Source organism: Rhincodon typus, chromosome 23 (assembly GCF_021869965.1).
Source record: "Rhincodon typus isolate 14 chromosome 23, sRhiTyp1.1, whole genome shotgun sequence".
NCBI classification, from domain to species: Eukaryota; Metazoa; Chordata; class Chondrichthyes; order Orectolobiformes; family Rhincodontidae; genus Rhincodon; species Rhincodon typus.
In genome coordinates this window covers 6,618,975-6,637,571 of record NC_063354.1, presented here as the reverse complement: position 1 = coordinate 6,637,571, position 18,597 = coordinate 6,618,975, and the positions used below count along the sequence as shown (strand labels likewise).

The 18,597-nt window shown below is 40.3% G+C and overlaps 1 protein-coding gene across 1 annotated transcript in view; it reads left to right on the top strand.

Annotated features, from left to right (window-relative positions):
- LOC109934830 (centrosomal protein of 95 kDa-like) overlaps nucleotides 1–18,597 on the top strand; it is a 49,621-nt gene that overhangs the window by 8,069 nt on the left and 22,955 nt on the right. The window contains exons 5-12 of the mRNA XM_048610859.1: nucleotides 2,406–2,523; nucleotides 5,080–5,186; nucleotides 5,396–5,539; nucleotides 7,240–7,514; nucleotides 9,709–9,766; nucleotides 13,113–13,210; nucleotides 15,650–15,828; nucleotides 17,898–18,039. Coding sequence (XP_048466816.1) covers nucleotides 2,406–2,523; nucleotides 5,080–5,186; nucleotides 5,396–5,539; nucleotides 7,240–7,514; nucleotides 9,709–9,766; nucleotides 13,113–13,210; nucleotides 15,650–15,828; nucleotides 17,898–18,039 — 1,121 coding nt within the window. The remainder of the gene's footprint in view (nucleotides 1–2,405; nucleotides 2,524–5,079; nucleotides 5,187–5,395; nucleotides 5,540–7,239; nucleotides 7,515–9,708; nucleotides 9,767–13,112; nucleotides 13,211–15,649; nucleotides 15,829–17,897; nucleotides 18,040–18,597) is intronic.

The following is an 18,597-nucleotide window of genomic DNA, read 5'->3' as shown; positions in this document are numbered from 1 at the left end:
AGATGCTACAAGACCAGCTGAGCTTTTCCAGTAATGTCTGTGTTCGTTTCTGATTTACAGCATCTGTGGTTCTTTCGGTTTAATTTTTCTTCCATTGCGTTCACTTCGGTGCCCATTTCTTCAAATAAGAGTCCTTTCCCCATCCCACAGAACACTTCACCTGCCTCCAACACACTCCCTCCACCTGGACCCCTCCTTCTGGCCTTTTACCTGCACTCAACCTGTTCATCAAAACCTGTTGACATGACATTGTTCCCCTCAATTTCACTGCCCTCTTTCTGCACCACCCCCACCTGCACCTTGCCTTTCCAACCTATCTTCCTCAGAACTGGCTACATTCCGTGCTCTCGGATCCAACCCTAACTTTGTAATCAAGGGAGGTCATGTTGCGCCTGTACAGAACATTGACTAGGCCACTTTTGGAATACTGCATTTAGTTCTGGTCTTCCTGCTGTAGGAAGGATGTTGTGAAACTTGGAAGGGTTCAGAAAAAATTTACAAGGATGTTTCCAGGATTGGAGAGTTTGAGCTATAGAGAGAGAGGCTGAATAGACTGGAGATATTTTCCCTGGAGTGTCAGAGTCTGAGGGGTGACCTTATAGAGGTTTATAAAATCATGAGGGGCATGGATAGGGTGAATAGCCAAGGTCTTTTTCCCCGGGGTGGGTAAGTCCAAAACTAGAGGGTGTAGGTTTAAGGTGAGAGGGGAAAGATATAAAAGGGATCCATGGGGCAACTTTTTCATGCAGTGATGGTGTGTGTATGGAGCAAGCTGCCAAAGGAAATGGTGGAGACTAGTACAATTATAACATTTTAAAAGGCATCTGGATGGGTATATGAATAGGATGGGTTTAGAGGGATATGGGCCAAATGCTGACAAATGTGACTAGATTAATTTAGGACATCTGGTCAGAAAATACGAATTGGACCGAAGGTTCTGCTTTCAAAGTGTAGAGCTCTATGACTCTTTCTATTCCGATGATGCCAATATCAATAAGAGGGCCACCAAAATGTCAACCTTCTTCCTCAACTGAGGATTCCCCACTACTGTGATTGACAGGGCTCTCAGCTGCATCTGACCCATCTGCCGAACGTCGGCTCGCAACTACCAATGAGGTCCTTTTCATCCTTACCTACTGCCCCATCAGCACTCACCTCCCAAAGGATCATTAGTTGCCATTTCTGCCACATCCAGCAGGATGCCACCACCAGCCACACATTTCCCTCCCATCCCTTGTCAGCTTTCTGCAGGGATCATTCCTTCTGGAACACAGTGGTACACTCTTCCTCTACTCCCAACACCTCCGCACGGCTCCATGGCACCTTTCCCTCGTAACACAGAAGGTGTAACACTTGACCGTTTACTTCCAATCTCTTCACTATCCAAGGCTGCAAGCACACTTCCAAATGAAGCAGCACTTTACCTGCACTTCACCCAATCAGTCTACTGTATTTGCTGCTTACGATGTGGTATCCTGTACATTGGGGAGACCAAGTGAAGACGGCATGACCGCTTTGCAGAACGCAAACTTTTTGTCCACAAAAATGACCCTGAGCTGCCGGTTGCCTGCCACTTCAACACACCACTGTGTTCTGTTGCCAACATCTGTCTCAGGCTGGCTGAGGTGCTGCAGCAAAGCTCAGCACAAGCTGGGAAAACAGCACCCCGTTTTCCACTTGCGAACCCTGCAGCCTTCTGGACTCAGTATCAAGTTCAACAATTTTAGGGCTTGAGCACCTTCTCCCATGTCCTTGTCTAACACCCAGCAGCAGTCCTTGTCATCACGTAGGCTGCTACCACAAACACCCCATTTTCAACCACTAATGGTCACCAGGATTCTCCCAGGCCGACCGTTTTACTCCTTCCTTTTTGTCTGCTGAACTGTTCTTTGCTCTCTCGCACTCTCTGGGCTCCAATTCCAGTTATCATCTACTGGCCAGCATGGCAACCAGCCCTCCAAAACCCCCAGCAGATGCGGGCACAGACAGACTGTCACATCAGGAAATTAAATCCTGATCTTCAGTCTACACTGATGTTTCTAGTCTCTGCTGAAACTAGAGGAGATGATACAATTGGCATGTGTCTTGCTTAAGAAGTGGAAAATGTAGACCTGGTTCTTGCTGTAAGTTAACTGGCTAAACTTTAAGAGGTGTACCTTATTGATGAGGAAGCATTAGTCTCAGCTAGAATTCTCCATACAGTCAGTTAACTTGTCAAGGCTCGTGACTACTAACCGATTGAAGTACTGAATTATGACTGATACTACATGAAGACAAATGCTTTTAGGATGAGAGGAGGAAAAAAATGCCAGAGAGAACTTAAAAAAAGAAATGAAACCATTTTTTATTTTGGTAAATAAAATTATAATCTGAACTTTTTCTCTAATCTTGTATTTTTAAAATAGGTGATCCTGATTTGCTGTCCAGTGAAGCAATATCTGTAATAAGAAGTGTACTTCAAGAAGAACTTGGGGACTTGTACAAAGAGAGGGTACCTGATCCAGGAGCACATTCATCAAAAGTGTAGGATCTATTTTTTTGAATTTAGTGAACCTAAGTAATATATTATTTCCTGAATTCATTACTTCTGTACAGCAAGCGATGAACAATTGCTTTGACAGAAACAAAAACAGAAATTGCTGGAAAATCTCAGCAGGTCTGGCAGCAGCCGTGGGGAGAAATCAGTTGACATTTTGGGTCCAGTGACCTTTCTTCGTCAGTATGAGCTCAGTTGTATTCTCTCAAATATTTAAGAGACTCGAGGGTTCAAATCCTGCTCCAAGGCAAGAGTACACAACTTAGGCTGCCACATAAAATGCTGCACTAAGTGAATGCTGTGTTGTCAGATCTTTTGTAACTCCTGCAACAGGCAATGAAGGAAAAAAATGGGTAAAAACCGAAAGAACTGCGGATGCTGTAAACCAGGAACAAAAACCGAAGTTGCTGGAAAAGCTCAGCAGGTCTGGCAGCATCTGTGAAGAAAAAGTCAAAGTTAAAGTTTTGGGCCTGAAAAAAAAAGGGTGATTTATTTGGATGCATGGCCCCTTTTTAACTTTTACATACTCACTTGCATTACATAAAAGGACTGACAATGTGGCTGCACAGTCCTCCCGTTGCCTACCTATTCAGTTGGATATAAAAGATTTTTATGACATTACTTAAAAGGGAGATAGGATTATAGGCCTGCACACCGTCTATCTTGGCCAGCACTGCTAATTTAAAGAAAAACTGTTTTGCAAATTGGCTGCTGTGTTTTGTCAAAGATTTTTGATTCTTATTTTGAATGAACATAATGGAGGTGATATATCTTGAACAATGACTTTAAAGTATGCTTGTAAAAATGTGCCTCAGACCTTATTGTCGCATGTGTAGTTATTGGGCTGCTTGTACCACTAAAGGAAGGAGCTAGTGAACTGAACTGAACTAACCATCTAAATACTGTGGCTACACCAGAGGCTGGAAATCTTGTGGTAGGTAACTTTGTGTCCAAAATCTGTCCATGAGGCATAAGTTATGAGTATGGTGGGATATTCTTGTGATGATACTATGGCTTTAAGATCTATTTTGTCCTGTTTTTCTTTTTATGAAGGGAAATTGATTCCAAGGTGGAGAGCGCTCTGTTCCAAGACAATAAAGTAAACCACTTGTGAGGCCTTTTTTTTTTTTGTAAAAATTGGAACAATTAAAACAGCATGAAGGGGTGGGGTGAAGCTCCACAGACCAGGATTTTAGTTTAACTTTCAGTAGCTGTTGGGGTTTGAAAGCTGCTATACTTCTCTCCTTCTTACAGCAACATGTCTGGAGTGTCTGTATGTGTCTCTGCTAAAGTTTTCTTTTGATGTTCTTTCCTCCTGGACTGTAGAAACATTGCCTGTGAGACAATCTATTTTACTGAATTTGCCTCTGCCAGTGGTGTGTTTATGGGATGTTTCTGCATTGGAATAGTAGCTGTTTATTTGTTAAATAATCTATTATTCTGTTAAGTTTCCAATACAGTTGTTACTCCAATTCTTCCTTTTGTTTGTATTTTAATTATAGTGTAAGAATAGTGTGTTTTTCCTCAACCCTGGTAGTTTGACCAATTGAATTGCATCCAGAATGCAACGCTTTACATTTGCCCCTTTTTTTTAAAAAAAAAGAAAAAATTGGGGTCTAGGCTGCCATATTAATATATTTTGAGGGGGTTTGGTCTGGTCCATGACACTCTCCACTTGCATGGAAGAGTGCAGCTCCAACAACATTTAGCACCATCTAAGACTAGATTGCTTTATTGGCACACCATTCTTCACCTTCAACATTTACTCCCTCCGCCACAGCAAAGTGGCAGCAATGTGTAACACCTACAAGATGTAGTTAGATAAATCACCAAGCCACATTAGGCACCTTCCAAACCTGCAAACTCTGCAACCTGGAAGAATGAGGCAGTAGCTGCGGGGTAGAACTATACTTTCCAGTTCCCACCCAAGCCATACATCATCCTTACGTTGGAGCTGAAAAGTCTGAAGAGTAACAGACTCAACATTAACTCTGCTCTCACCTACTGAGTTTTGCCAGCAATTTCTGTTTTTGTTCTGACATCAACAATTCTTTGTTTATTATTAATGATCTTTTTGGTGATCTCTAGTGCTGGTTCAAAATCTTGGTACTCCTTTCTTAATAATATTGTTCATGTACTGATTCCAAAGACTTCACCTGTTCAAGAAGGCAGCTTGCTAAACCTTGTTCAGGATAATTGAGGATGGGCAATAAAAGCTGACCGAGCCAATGATGCCCACATCCGATTAAAGAATTTGGGGAGAGAAAAAAAGAACTGGTTCTAAGAATAACTACAAAGCAGTCCTATGTTGTAATTAATGTTGGCATGGTGACATCAAAACATTAATTGACTGGAATAAGTTGAGTTGTTCTACATATATGATAAATCGAAATAAACTTTTTTTGCAATTGCGCCTATTAATGTTCTTCACCCCAGCCAATTTTTTAAATGGGTTGTCAAAACCTGCATGCAATTATAAACTGTAATCTGATTTTTCTCACTTTTTAAAAAATGATTTATATATTTTTTTTAAACTGGTCTAGCTCATCATCATCTGCTACTACCTGGGATGGAGCTGGATCTGAATCCACCAATGAGCTTATCCGGCTTGGTGAATCTGCTTGTACATACAGCCATAGAAAGAGTGCAGGTAATTGTTGATTCTCTTTCAATAAAATCCAGTATTGTGGCCTGTGGTTACATTAGTTATGCTGTATTGCATTTAATTTTAAAAAATGCTCTGTCTATTTCCATTACTACATTTTTATTGGAGCTTTCTAATGCAATTTAAAGTTTTTTTTTATATAAATTTGTATTTTGCCCTTTTTAAGGATTGTTTGTCTTTTTTGCTTTCTTGAGACCTGTCTGAATATCATCAGAATGTCAAGCAATCAGAACAAAAGTTAGAAATATTGGACCAAGGGAAAAATGGAACTTGCTCCTTTCCTCTTGGTTCTGCATCTGTACCTGACACTAATGGGGAAGAAATGATGAAACCAGGAAGTAAGTCAAAACAAAATATTTGTTTATAAATAGTGCTCTCTAGCTGGTTGAGAAAGTTGGACTTTCTTTTACAAATAATTATGCCTTTTGGGAGACTGCTCTAACTGTTTTTGACTAGGAGCTTCTGAATTTGTATCCCATGACTCCCTCAATTTCTCCCCCCTTACTGTGCAGCCTGATCCTTTTCTTCTGAGCAATGGGGAATTGATGGCCTAGTAGTATTAGTTACTAAACTATTAATCCAGAGACTCAAGTAAATTTCTGGGTATCTATATTCAAATTCCACTATGGCAGATGGCTGAATTTGAATTCAGTAAATGTCTAGAACAATAACCATGAAACCATGGTTGATTGTTGGAAAAGATCATCTGGTTCGCTAATGTCCTTTTAGGAAGGAAGCTGCCATCCTTACATGGTCTGGCCTACATGTGACTCCAGACCCACAGCAAAGTGTTTGACTCTTAACTATCCTCTGGATATTAAGGCATGAACGATAAGTACTAGCCTAACCTGTGATGCACACATTCCATGAATAAATTAAAAATGTGGCCTGAAAGGAAAATACAAGTGACAAACAGTTGTGGAAAGGGATGATGTTTCAGGTCAGCAGTCTTTTAATAAAACAGGAAAAAGATACAATGAGCTTTTAAGCTAAGTACAAAGGCTGGAAATGGTGGCAAAGGGAGGAAAGACTGAGATGAGGAGGTGGCAGGTGAAGGAGAAGTATAAAATGGTACAAAACAAAAGTAAAATCTCTAAATTTTTTCCGTTCTCCTGAAAAGTCATTGATCTGAAACATCAGCTCTGTTTATTCTCCCCCATCCCATGAAGTAAAAATTAAACATTATCATTCAGTTTAAATCTATTCACCTGAACTCATTAGCGATGGCTCAAGTTCTTTAGTGCTAGACCTGAGGCAGCATGATGTGTGTTTCACACAAGCTGCTTGTTTCTGGTTTTTACCATTGAAGCTATTTGACATAATTTAAAACTTTTTTATTTTCTGGCTTTCATTGGATAATATTGTACAATTGCAGTAATTTCACAATGTAGGTAATTCTCAACTTCTCAGAAATGCAGAAATAGCAAGCCAGAGCAAAAACAAGAATGGTCCTCTCAGAAGCTGAAGTAATAACCTGTATATCAAAATTTGGTCCAAGACTGGCATCGTGAGAGATGTGCCCTGGACTGCTTGTTCCAAACGTTTTTTTTTCCTGAAATACTGTTGTGCTGTTGGTGGATTAATATGGGGATTCAGACCAGTTATCCAATGCAGCAGGTAGCTTTGATTGCCAGCATTACCAAAACCTCTCCTATGGGGGCTCAAGCTAAAACATTAGTGTCACTATTAAGCCCAGTATAGGGCACTGGTTCTGGATATCTTGATGATTCATGAAGACGATCCATTTCAATCTGTCCTGCACCCATGACCTTGCTGAAAATGTCCAACCTTTATATCTGATGACACTGAAAAATTGGTTTTGAAAGGCCATGTATAATGTACAAGGCTCAATATTACATGTTATAATTTTTCCTGATGAATTATGTGAATATTCCACTCAAAAACTTGGGAGAATCACAGTTTAACTTGATGCCATTTGTGGCAAATATTCCATTAGTAGTGCATTTAAACGGCCTCTGGCCAGCTTTTGTACTAGACTTTTTAAAATAACATTATCTTTTCCTCTTTTGTTCTAAAGGATCTGTTGATAATCTGCCTTCCATAGATCATTCCACTGGATCAATCACTAATGCTCTGAAACTTGGGGAGCCCATTCGACCTGCCATTCCCTTGCAGTCTCCTTACCACCCTCCTGAATATAGGTCTACAGTCCAAGGTGCACATCTAATCGGTTATCAGTCTATCTCTGATACAATGTTAATGGTTAGTCAGAAAGACCAACCCACTATTCAGAGAAGGACTCCAGTTCTTGCAAGAGAGCAGAAAGTCAAACAAATAACCACTGTCCATAATGTGAGTAGGCTGAAGTTTTGAATGTACTTTTGATGTAATTAATTATATTTGCAGACCATATTTGTGGATCCTGCATTAAGCTTTCTCCTCTTAAATACCAAAACATTTGTGCTTCCACAGTAAATGTAGCTTTCACTGTATATTGACTTGTGCACCTTTCTTAATTTTCACACTGAGTAAAATAAAAAGAAGGGTGGTGACGGACAACACATGCTAGAATTTTCAAATTAAGCAAAATAGCAGGTCCCACAGCATTTACTATGAATGGATGAGATGTACGTGAGGCATGGTTTTTGTGGAGACAACACAGTTTGGAGGTGGAGGAACACCGCAGGCCAGGCAGCATCAGAGGAGCAGGAAAGTTGATGTTTTGGATCGGGACCATAGCGCCTTCTGATGTGGAGCATGATACATCAAAATAATTGTCCTAAGCTCCTGAGCTGATTAAGCTAATTAAAATTCAGCTACCATAGTCATTCACAAAGGGACAGCACAAACTATTTTGGTTTAGGAGTACAGGACTTTACTGGGCTGTCGAAAAGGGAACGTGACACACTAACCTGATTACTATGAGTTCCTACATTGAATAGACTAATGAAAACTTAATTCCTGTAATCCATTGATTAAAAAAGATTTTTCTTTGCATCAATTTCTTAGCACTACATCAGTTATTACTTTGAACAGTACCAAGTGTAGGGATGGTTTAGGGGAGAAAAAGTTTAATTATTTGAGGTATAAAAAACTGGGAAAGAAATGCATTTTGTTCTACCAATTGATGGCTTTTTCCTTTCAACATTTGAAGAAAGTGGAGTATACGTGAAGACTTGGAGTCACAGAGATATACAGCATGGAAACAGATCCTTCAATCCAATTCGTCCATGCTGACCAGATATCTTAAATTAATCTAATCCCATTTGCCAGCATTTGGCCCATATCCCTGTAAAACCTTCCTATTCATCTACCCATCCAGATGCCTTTTAAATGTTATAATTGTACCAGTCTCCACCATTTCCTTTGGCAGCTCGTTCCATACACACACCATCCACTGCATGAAAAAGTTGCCCCATAGATCCCTTTTAAATCTTTCCCTTCTCACCTTAAACCTATGCCCTCTGGTTTTGGACTCCCTCACCCTGCGGAAAAGACCTTGTCTATTTTACTCTGTCCATGCTCCTTATGATCTTATAAACCTCTGTAACGTCACCCCTCCCCCTCCGCTCCAGGGAAATTTAGCCCCAACCTATTCAACCTCTCCCTGTACCTCAAACCCTCCAACCCTGGCAACATTTTTGTAAATCTTTTTCTGAACCTATTCAAGTTTCACAACATCCTCCCTATAGCAGGGAGACCAGAATTGCACACAGTATTCCAAAAGTGGCTTAACCAATCTCCTGTACAGCTGCAACATGACTTCCCAACTCCTATACTCAATGCACTGACCAAATCTTCCAGATGGACAAATAACCTGGGACTGTGCAGCAGTACTGCTGCAATGACCTGATCTTCCTGACACCCCTCTGATCAACGGTGTTAATAGCTCTCATTCAATGTCAAAATCAACACCATTCCTTTGGTCTAGTGAACCAACAAGTTTGTAAAAAGAATAACAATATCTGGCGTAACACTTTAGGAGCTGAAACATAAACAAAAAAGTTTTTTTAGTAGCATTCGAGATGAGTGAAGAACAGTTAAAGGGGAAACAATGAACAAATCAAGCTGTCGCAGTTAACTGTTACACCGTCTACAGACTACTTAGTGAATCAGAGCTCTTGGATAACTTAAAAGACATCATGGGAAAATGCTGAAAAGAATATCCGATAAGTAGAATGATACAAAGGATGAGTTTAAGAATAAAGTGAATTCAGAATAGCATGTCTCGTTGTAATAATGCCTCATTGGAAATAAATGCAAAAAATAAACCTCTTAAATGTTTAGTGCTCTGAAAAATGAATTTGTAAACATGGTTTGAGTTTAATACTTGCCTCTTGATTATGTCATAATGTGGAAGAGTTTTTGTGATTGGATGAACATGGGAAAACTGCATTTAGTGAGATCAGAGGTTCTGAGAGTACTGACATTCTCTTTGGTGCTTATCTTTTAGTTAATTGCATCTTAATATCTTGCAATTTTTGAGTGAAGCATATGCTAAATAATCTTTTTGTTCCTTGACATCCCAAATTCCCTTGTTCTCAAGGCTCCAGATGCGCATGAAAACATTCCTTCAGAGATGACACCATCAAGGTTATCCCCAGGTGAGAATCCTGTTTGCTACTTCACCACCTGATCACATTTGTACAGGAGTACTCTGTTCCATAGATTAGAATACCAGATTTAGTCTGCAAATATTTACAGATAATTCTGAAACAGCGCTGGAAACACTCAACAGGTCATTCAGCTATATTTTTAGAAAGCCATGATATACTCCAATTGCCAGCCGTTTGCCTGCCTGTTTAACCTATCAATATTTTTCTGTAAACTATTGTATCCCTCTCGTAACCTGCCTTTCCACCTATTTTTGTCATGTGCAAATTTGGCGACAGTACATTTGCTTCCTTCTTCTGAGTCATTAATATATATTGTAAACAGCTGCTGTCCTTGTGCTGAACTGCTGCCTTGAACCACTTTTAGTCTGTTTTGATGTGGGTAGACCCACAGTGCTTTTAGGGAGGGAGTTCTAGGATTTTGACCCTGCAACCCTGGAGAAGCAGATATCTCCAGGTCAGGCTAGTGGGTGGCTTAGACGGGATTGCAGTGTTCCCATGCATCGGCTGCCCTTGTCTCCTGGATTAATCGTAGCCATGGGTTTGGAAGGTGCTGCCTAAGAAACCTTGGTGAACTTCTGCATTACATCTTGTACTACTGCCATTACTGAGCTTCAGTGGTGAAGGAGTGACTGTTTGTGGATGTGGTGCCTATCAAGCAGACTGCTTTTGTCCTGGGTGGTGTCAAGCTTCTGGCAGTGTTAGAGCTTCACATCATCCAGGCAAATGTATTGGGGGAATATTCCACAACACCCCTGACTTGTCTTGTTGATGGTGGATTGGCTTTGGGGAATTAGGAAGTGTTATTCACTGCAGAATTCCTAGCCTTTGGCATGTTGATGTAGGTACTGTTAATATGGCTAATCCAAATCAGTTTCTAGTCAATAGCAATCCCAAGATATTAATAGTATCAAAATCAAAGGGTGATGGTTAGTTTCTTTCTTATGGAAAATGGTCATTGCCTGGAATTTGCAGGTACGAATTTGCCACTTGTTGGCATAGGCCTGAATATTGTCCAGGACTTGCCACATTTGGACATAAACTGCTTCAGTACCTGAGTCATGTAAGGTGCTGTAGTGATCGGAAGGGGGGGGCCAGGTGGATCTCATTGAATGAGTTCCCTGATTGCCTCAACTCAGCCTTACCCAAGGGACAGCTGTACTACAAAGCCACTCATGGTGAAATACATTGAAGTCCCCAGGGTGCGCTTTTTAAAAAAAAAATGTTCAGCATTGAGGTATACTGATTCACCAGCCAAAAGCTGGGCAGTAAGTAGCAATTGCCAGAAGGATTTCTTGCCCACGTTTGACCTGATGACATGACACTCCATGGGTCTAGAAACCATGTTGAGGATACCCAGGCCAACTCCCTGCAGACTGCATACCACTGTGGACTTTTTTTTAATGTAATGGTGATGACTGGGACAATGATTGTTAGGCTAATGCTTCGCTAGACTGTGGGCCAGTTCTCCAATTTTCACAGGGCCCCAATAAGGAGGACTTTTTTTAAGTTGATAGAGCTAGGTTTGTTGTCATTTCCAGTGTCCATGTCAATGTCAGGTCCTGTTTAGCTATGCCATTTTGGAAGCAGAGGGTATAGAGTTGCATGTAGGCCAGACCAGGTAAGGATAGCAGATTGCATTCCACATAGGTGAACTAAACAATATAGGTTTTATGGTCACTATTGATTAGCTATTGGATTCCACCAGTGGCCATGGTGGGATTGAACCCAAAGGTGAAGGCGATGGCCTAGTGGTATTATTGCTAGACTGTTAATCCAGAGACCCAGATAATATTCTAGGGACCCAGATTCAAATCCCGCCACGGCAGATGGTGGCATTTGAATTCAATAAACTATCTGGAATTAAGAATCTAATGATGACTATGAATCCATTATTGATTGGTGGGCAAAAACTCATCTGGTTCACTGATGTCCTTTAGGGATGGAAACTGCCATCGTTACCTGGTCTGGCTTACATGACTCCAGACCCACAGCAATGTGGTTGATTCGCAACTGCCCTCTGGGCAATTAAGGATGGGCAATAATCGCTGCCTAGCCAGCAACGCCCTCATCCCATTAATGAAATGAAGAAAAAAACTAGGCCAATAGCCTGGACCTCTGGATTACCAGAATGGCATCGCCATTTCACCATCTCCTCTTAGGAAGAAAAATTTAAATTTTAGTTGTAAGAGGGGATGGAATATAAAAGCATGGCAGCGTTTCCATAACTGTACAGGGACTTTAAGAACCCATCTGCACTGCCGTTAACAATATCGGTAACATGAGGGATATACTTGCATTGGAAGCAATTTGGTGAAAGTTCACTCCGCTGATTCCTGGGATAGAGAGATTTGTCTTCTGGGGAAAGGTCTCATTGGTGTTCAGATGAACAAGAAGTGATCAAATTGAAACACTAGGTTGAGGGGAACAAAAACTAAACTTGCTGGAAGTACTCGACAAGTCGAGTGGTATCTGCAGAGAAACGAGAGTTTCTGGTCAAGAGGATCTTTCATCAGAACTAAAGGATACAAATGTAGGTGTTTAAGCAAGTAGCAATGGGAGGGAACAAAGAATTTTAAACTCTTAGAGGGTAGGAGTGATCAAGTACTTAGTTCATTGTGCAGCAGCTAAAGATGGTGGTAATGTGTATAGTTTTCAAGTGTCCAAATGAAATGCAAAGTCATTTGAATGCAACGTGAAGGATTAAGAAAACAAATCAAACAAACTAGCAGCTGACCTGTTTATAACCATAATGTCTCCAATGAGGTTTAGCCTCCCCTTGAAATTGCGAAAGTTGCTCATGAACTCTGTCCTCCTGTATTGATGTAGCATCCCCATCCCCAACCAAGTACTTTGTTTGTACAAGTTTTCTTTCCTAATTTTCTAATACTGAAACCTACTTTCTTTGTCTTGGGCACCTTTCTCATCTGTTCATTTTTTACCTTGTGAACAGCATAAAGACCATCACTTTTCCTGTTCCCTTTTTTCCAAAGAAGTGTTATGTCAGCTTTGAAGCATATCTCTTGTTTCTGTCTCCAGAGATGCTGCCAGACTGGAGTTTCTCCAGGACTTCCTGTCTGTAGTTCAGAATTTCAGCATCTGCAGTATTTTTCTTAATCTTTGTCTTCTCCAGGAGGTGTAGATGATGAATCGGTTCCATGTCCCTATCATGAGATGAGCCCAGCTGTACTGTTTTGCCCATCAGCTGAGCTGAGATAAGCTAACAATAGGCAAATTTGAAAATGTGTCTCTATGTAACTTAATCACGGGTTGAAGGCACGGGAACAGAATCTTAAATATTGCTTAACTACCTTATTCAAATTAATGTTTTTGGTAGATTCCGTAAAAGTAGTGGCACCGCAGGAGTCACAATTTGCAAGACATGGAGCAACGAAGCACCAAGAATCACAGAACATTGCAGAAACAACTATAGCAGTTAGTATTGCACTTTTTAATAGTTTCAGGATGTTGTAACATTGTTAAGCTTCTGTATTTTACTGTTTTTTGTTGTGTGCGTGCTTTGTGTTGTATCACTATCTGTTGCCAGTGCACTGGAACAGGAAGTTCATGTTGTTGACATCATCATTGTGCACGCATACTGCTCTGAAACAAAAAGTTGGTGCTGCTGATGTCACTGTGCACCCGTTGCCCAGTTGCTGTCTCGCTTGCCATCCTGTTGACACCTTTGTTCAAGGGCTGAGGCAGTGAGTGCTAAAGGGTTGAGAGCAGGCAACAAGTGGGAGGTAAGTAGAGTAATAAGTGAGGAGCAACGGTTGGGTGTGTGGCAGTCATTGACCAACACGTAATATATTGCTGTTTGATATATGCAGCAACCTGCAGTGTTGCTGGCAGTGACATAACTGTCACTGTGACTGCAATTGTAGTAGCAGCAAATGCAGCCTATAGATACATGAGATTCGGAATCTGAACTACAGGGAAAAGCTAAGATGTTTACTTTTAAAAGAAGATCCTTTTGTATCTAAAATGACGGAATGGATAAACCCAATCATGTAGATGTTCAATAATAGTGATACGATTTCTAGGGGTTGCAGATGTGAACTTAAACTTGGGCAAGCAAAGGTGACTGCACTGTTAAACAAAATGGTAAAAGGTGGGAGGCTGTTGGAATGGAGGATAACTACATTGAGAACCTTTTTTTTAAGGCCACATGGTGGTACAGTGGTTAGCCCTGCTGCCTCACAGCACCAGGGACCTGGGTTTGATTCCACCCTCAGGCGACTGTCTGTGTGGAGTTTGCACATTCTCCCCATGTCTGCGTGGGTTTCGTCCGGGTGCTCTGGTTTCCTCCCACAATCTAAAGATGTGCAAGCTAGGTGGATTAGCCATGCTAAATTGCCCGTAGTATTAAGGGATGTGTAGATTTAGGTAGGTAATAGGGGGATGGGTCTGGGTGGGATGCTTTGAGTGTTGGTGTGGACTTGTTGGGCTGAAGGGCCTGTTTCCACACTGTAGGGATTGTAGTGAACTTCTAGTCTAGTGAACTGCTCTATCGGACTATCAAAGACAAATAACATGAGTGAACTGTACCTTTTTATTCAGTTGGGACAATGTACTGTATTTGTCCATGATTCGGGCCCTATACATTGGGAACATTGCTGAATGCCCCCTTTTAGCCTGCAAGCATGACCCTGAGTTATTGGTTGCCACTTTAATTCTCCAATTTACTCCCACTTGAGCCTCTTCCCCATATACTGTTATAACAGCACCTCATCTTTTGATTGAACAGACTTTATGTAAATTCCATGTTAAATTTGACAATTTCAGATTATAACTACCATTTTTCTTGATAGCATATGCCAGTAGTAGGTGTGCTGATATAAAAGCAAAATACTGTGGATGCTGGAAATCTGAAACAGAATGCTGGAGCAGTTCTGGCGGCATTTGTGAACAGACAGAGTTGATGTTTCAAGTACCTTATGGCAACTCATTGGAACTAGTTCAGCTGTTATCATTTACTAGTTTTGGATCCATCCTTTTCTTGTGCTCTCAACATTTTTTGCCTTGTGTAGTCATTTCTTTTTGTCACTTTCATTTCTCAGGTTTTCAACGGGGTGGAAAACCTTCCTTTTTTTTGTGTCGTTCTTTCCTTCGATGTACCTTTTTCAGTTTTGATACTGAATGAACTGATGCTGGACTCCTTCCCATTCCACCAATGCTGCAAGGCCTGAGTGTTTCTATTATGTTCTCTCTCCTTTTTTGTTACTTTGGGAATGGTTTATTGGCTGGAAATAAAAACTATCTCCTGATCCTGTATGTTGCTGGAGCAATTGAATTAGGTCCAAATGTTGCAGCTATCCTATGCTTCTTTTGTATTTCTTCCACTAGTCTTTTCTCCTGATGTAGAAGGATTCATAATTGGATTATCTATGGAATGTTATAAGTAACTCATCATCTGAAATATTTTTGATTGACATGGATTCAGAAGCAGGGTGAATTTGCCAACTTTTGTTTAGTTAGGTCTTTTTCTCACCTTGTTTCATTCCCCATCTCGGGGTTAGCACTACTAAAACCTTTTTAAAATTTTTACTTACTTCTCAATTTGGTTGTTTTTGTGTAATTCCTTCATGGTTTGGATGCCATGTCTGTGAGGAGACTAATGTTTTACCTAACCTTGGAAATACCATTGATCAGCCTGTTGATTTGATTTTTTTTTTATTTTATTTTATATTGATCATTCAAAAACTTGCACGCTGTGCTCAGGACACTGAGAATTTGGAATCTTCTGCCCAGCCCTCTCTCATGAACCCCACCTGCCATGTTTCAAGTTGAAGAACATGTTACAGCTATAACCATAATAAAACTGTCTAAGTAAATACTATTTGGAGATGTTTCTTGTTACTTCTTGTATTACAGAACTCTGACAACGTACAGAAACGTGTTGCCTTTCAAACCCAGCCGGACATCAGATTAATGACCATGCAGAGTAAAACTGACCAGTGGGATTCAGTCTTGGAGGAACATGGGGAGACTAACCATTGGGAGTCCTCATGCAACCAACGTGACTTCAGGAATGAGGATAGTTCCCTTTCACTGTATGTTTGATTTCCTAAATTTGCAATACTGTTCACAAATTAATCTGGGGAAATGAAAACCAATAGTTGCCTTTATATGTTGCACATTTCATAACATCTAAATGTCCAAAAGTGCTTCAAGTGAAGTACTTGTTGAAGTTTAGTCACACTTGTTAATGTAGGTAACTACAACTAATTTACCAAAGATAAGGTACCATAAACAATAACTTTTCATGTGAAGCATTTTAGTGATGTTGATAAAGGAACAGATATCGAACAGGGCACCAAAAGAGTTCACTCCCTTATTGTTCAAAATAATGTTATGAGAAAATAATGTTTATGTCCATCTAAATGTGCAGAAGAGACTCTCAATTTGAGGTTAATTTTTGGGTTTTATTGTCACTAACTCTTATTAGGTAATACAGTCTGTATTTGTGTTCACATACAGGGTATTTTGACTCATATAGATACATAATCAGTAATCCTCAATTATCAATTCTCCATTAAATCTAAAGCCACAAGACAAGGGAGTTAATTCCTTAGACATCGCAGTATTTAAATTGCCACATAACAGCAGGCACAAATCAACAACAAGTCTGTTTAACAAAAAAAATTGACAAACTTCTCCACGCACAACCATCGCCCAAAACACATTCTGCCAACAGGTAAGATCGCAGCTAATGTGTATCTATCACACATACGTGCATACTTGAACAGATTGTTCTGTCCTTTGTAGCTGCATTCTCCATTATTCTCTCTCTCACTTCCTACTTTATTCTGCCTCAAGCCTCTCCCACTGCCACGACTTCCTCCTCTATTCCACTCCCACTCCCACAACCCGAGTCAGCATTTGGTTCTGGTTCCCCCAGTAACTTCCTCATTATCACCATCTCATTATGGAACTCCTCCAATCACAAACTCTTTCCCTCAACAGCAGTTGTTGGAGAGGGCTTATCAGTAAGAGGCATTGGACAGAACCAGTTAGCAATTCCACTGACTTTTCCCCATCCCCTTCTTCTAAACTCCAATGAATATAGCCCATCCAGTCCCTTTTCATATGTCAGTCTTGCCAATTCCAGGAATCAGTCTGGAAAACCTTTGTTGGACTAACTCCATAGCTGGACCATCCTCATTCTGATGAGACTGCACACTACTCCAGGTGTAGTCTCACCAAGACCAAGTACAATTGTAGCAAGACTCAATGCTCTCACAATGAAGGTCACCAAACCATTTGCCACCTTACTTGCTGTACCTGCATGCTTGTTTTTCAGTGGCTGGTATATAGGGACACTGTACATCTTGCTGCACCCTACCCCTTTCCTAATCTAATACCATTCAGGTCATCTACCTTCCTGTTTTTGGTGCCGAAATGAATAACCCACATTTATCCATATTATACTTCATCTAACATGCATTTGCACTGTTTCAACTTGGCCAAATCACACAACAGCATTTCTGAACCTTCTTATAGTTCTCTCTCCAACACAACTTTGTGTTGTCTACAAATTTGGAGATATTACGTTTTAGTTCCTTCCTCCAAATCTTTAATAATATTATGACCAGCTGTGTTCCAAGTACGGAGTCCTGTGGTACACCACTAGCCATTGCCTGCCACTGAAAAAGACCCATTTATTCCAACTTTATCTGCCTGCCAACCAGTTCTTTCACTATCCATGTCAGTACACTACCCTCAATTCCATGCTTTTTAATTTTGCGCACTATTCTGTTATGTGGGACCTTGCCAAAAGCATTCTGAATGTTCAAATAAACCACTTCCACACGCATCCCCTTATCAACACTACTTCTTGCATCCTGTCTAAATTCCAGTAGTTTGTCATGCTTGAATTCCCTTTTGTAAATCCCATGCTGACACTGTTCAGTTCTGTCACTGTTTTCCATGTGATGGTGATATAAGATAATAAAGGCAAAGAATTGTATAACTACAGACATGCCAGTCTTATGAGTGGAAGAATCCCAAAAAGTCAAATGCTAAGTGGTAGGAATTGATTTGTCCATTGCTTAAAAATTGACTTATGAATGTGTAAAAGTTGTAGACTACAGTCTTTTCTAATTGCAACTACTTTTTATAGTAGCCATAGAGATCGAGGTGATGTATGCACTTTATTTGGAGATGAACCTCTACCTCGCCGAAGAATAAGGAATATTCTTGCAGAGGAGGAGCTGCATGAGATGTCTGAGCAGCTGTCTCAAAAGTTGCACCAACTTGATATGGTAACGTTTGGATTCAGAAGGCTGGAAGATGATTGTCATTAACAAGTTAATTTTAACTTCAGATATTTGAAAAGTAACGGTCCTGCCTGAGAGTTCAATTCCTTGAGTCCGATTGCTGTATAAAATGTTGCTCACCAGACAGGTTGCATGATTCCATTTTCCCATGTAAGTCCCATTGAGGATCATAAAATCGGAAATTGAGCTCTTACTGCTTTTTTTTCAGGTTCCAAAGCTTGTTTTTATTTTTTTTGCTATGCATAATGGATATTATCCATTGCAGTATCTGTTGTTTCTCGAAAGCTGAGATTGGCCAGAAAACATACAGACAGGATTGTTTGCACAGAATGCAAGAGTAGCATATGTTAAAGCTTGATGAATTGGTGATTGTCTCAGCTGTAGCATTCTTGCCTTAGACATCACACTAAGGTAAGTTGCAGATGCTGTGGAGATAGAATGGGTTCAAACAAGAATCCTCTTTTGACTCTCACATTTAATTCTGTATCTCTTTCTGCTGATGCTATCAATCCTGTGATTTTTTTTTTTTTTTTTTTTTTTTTT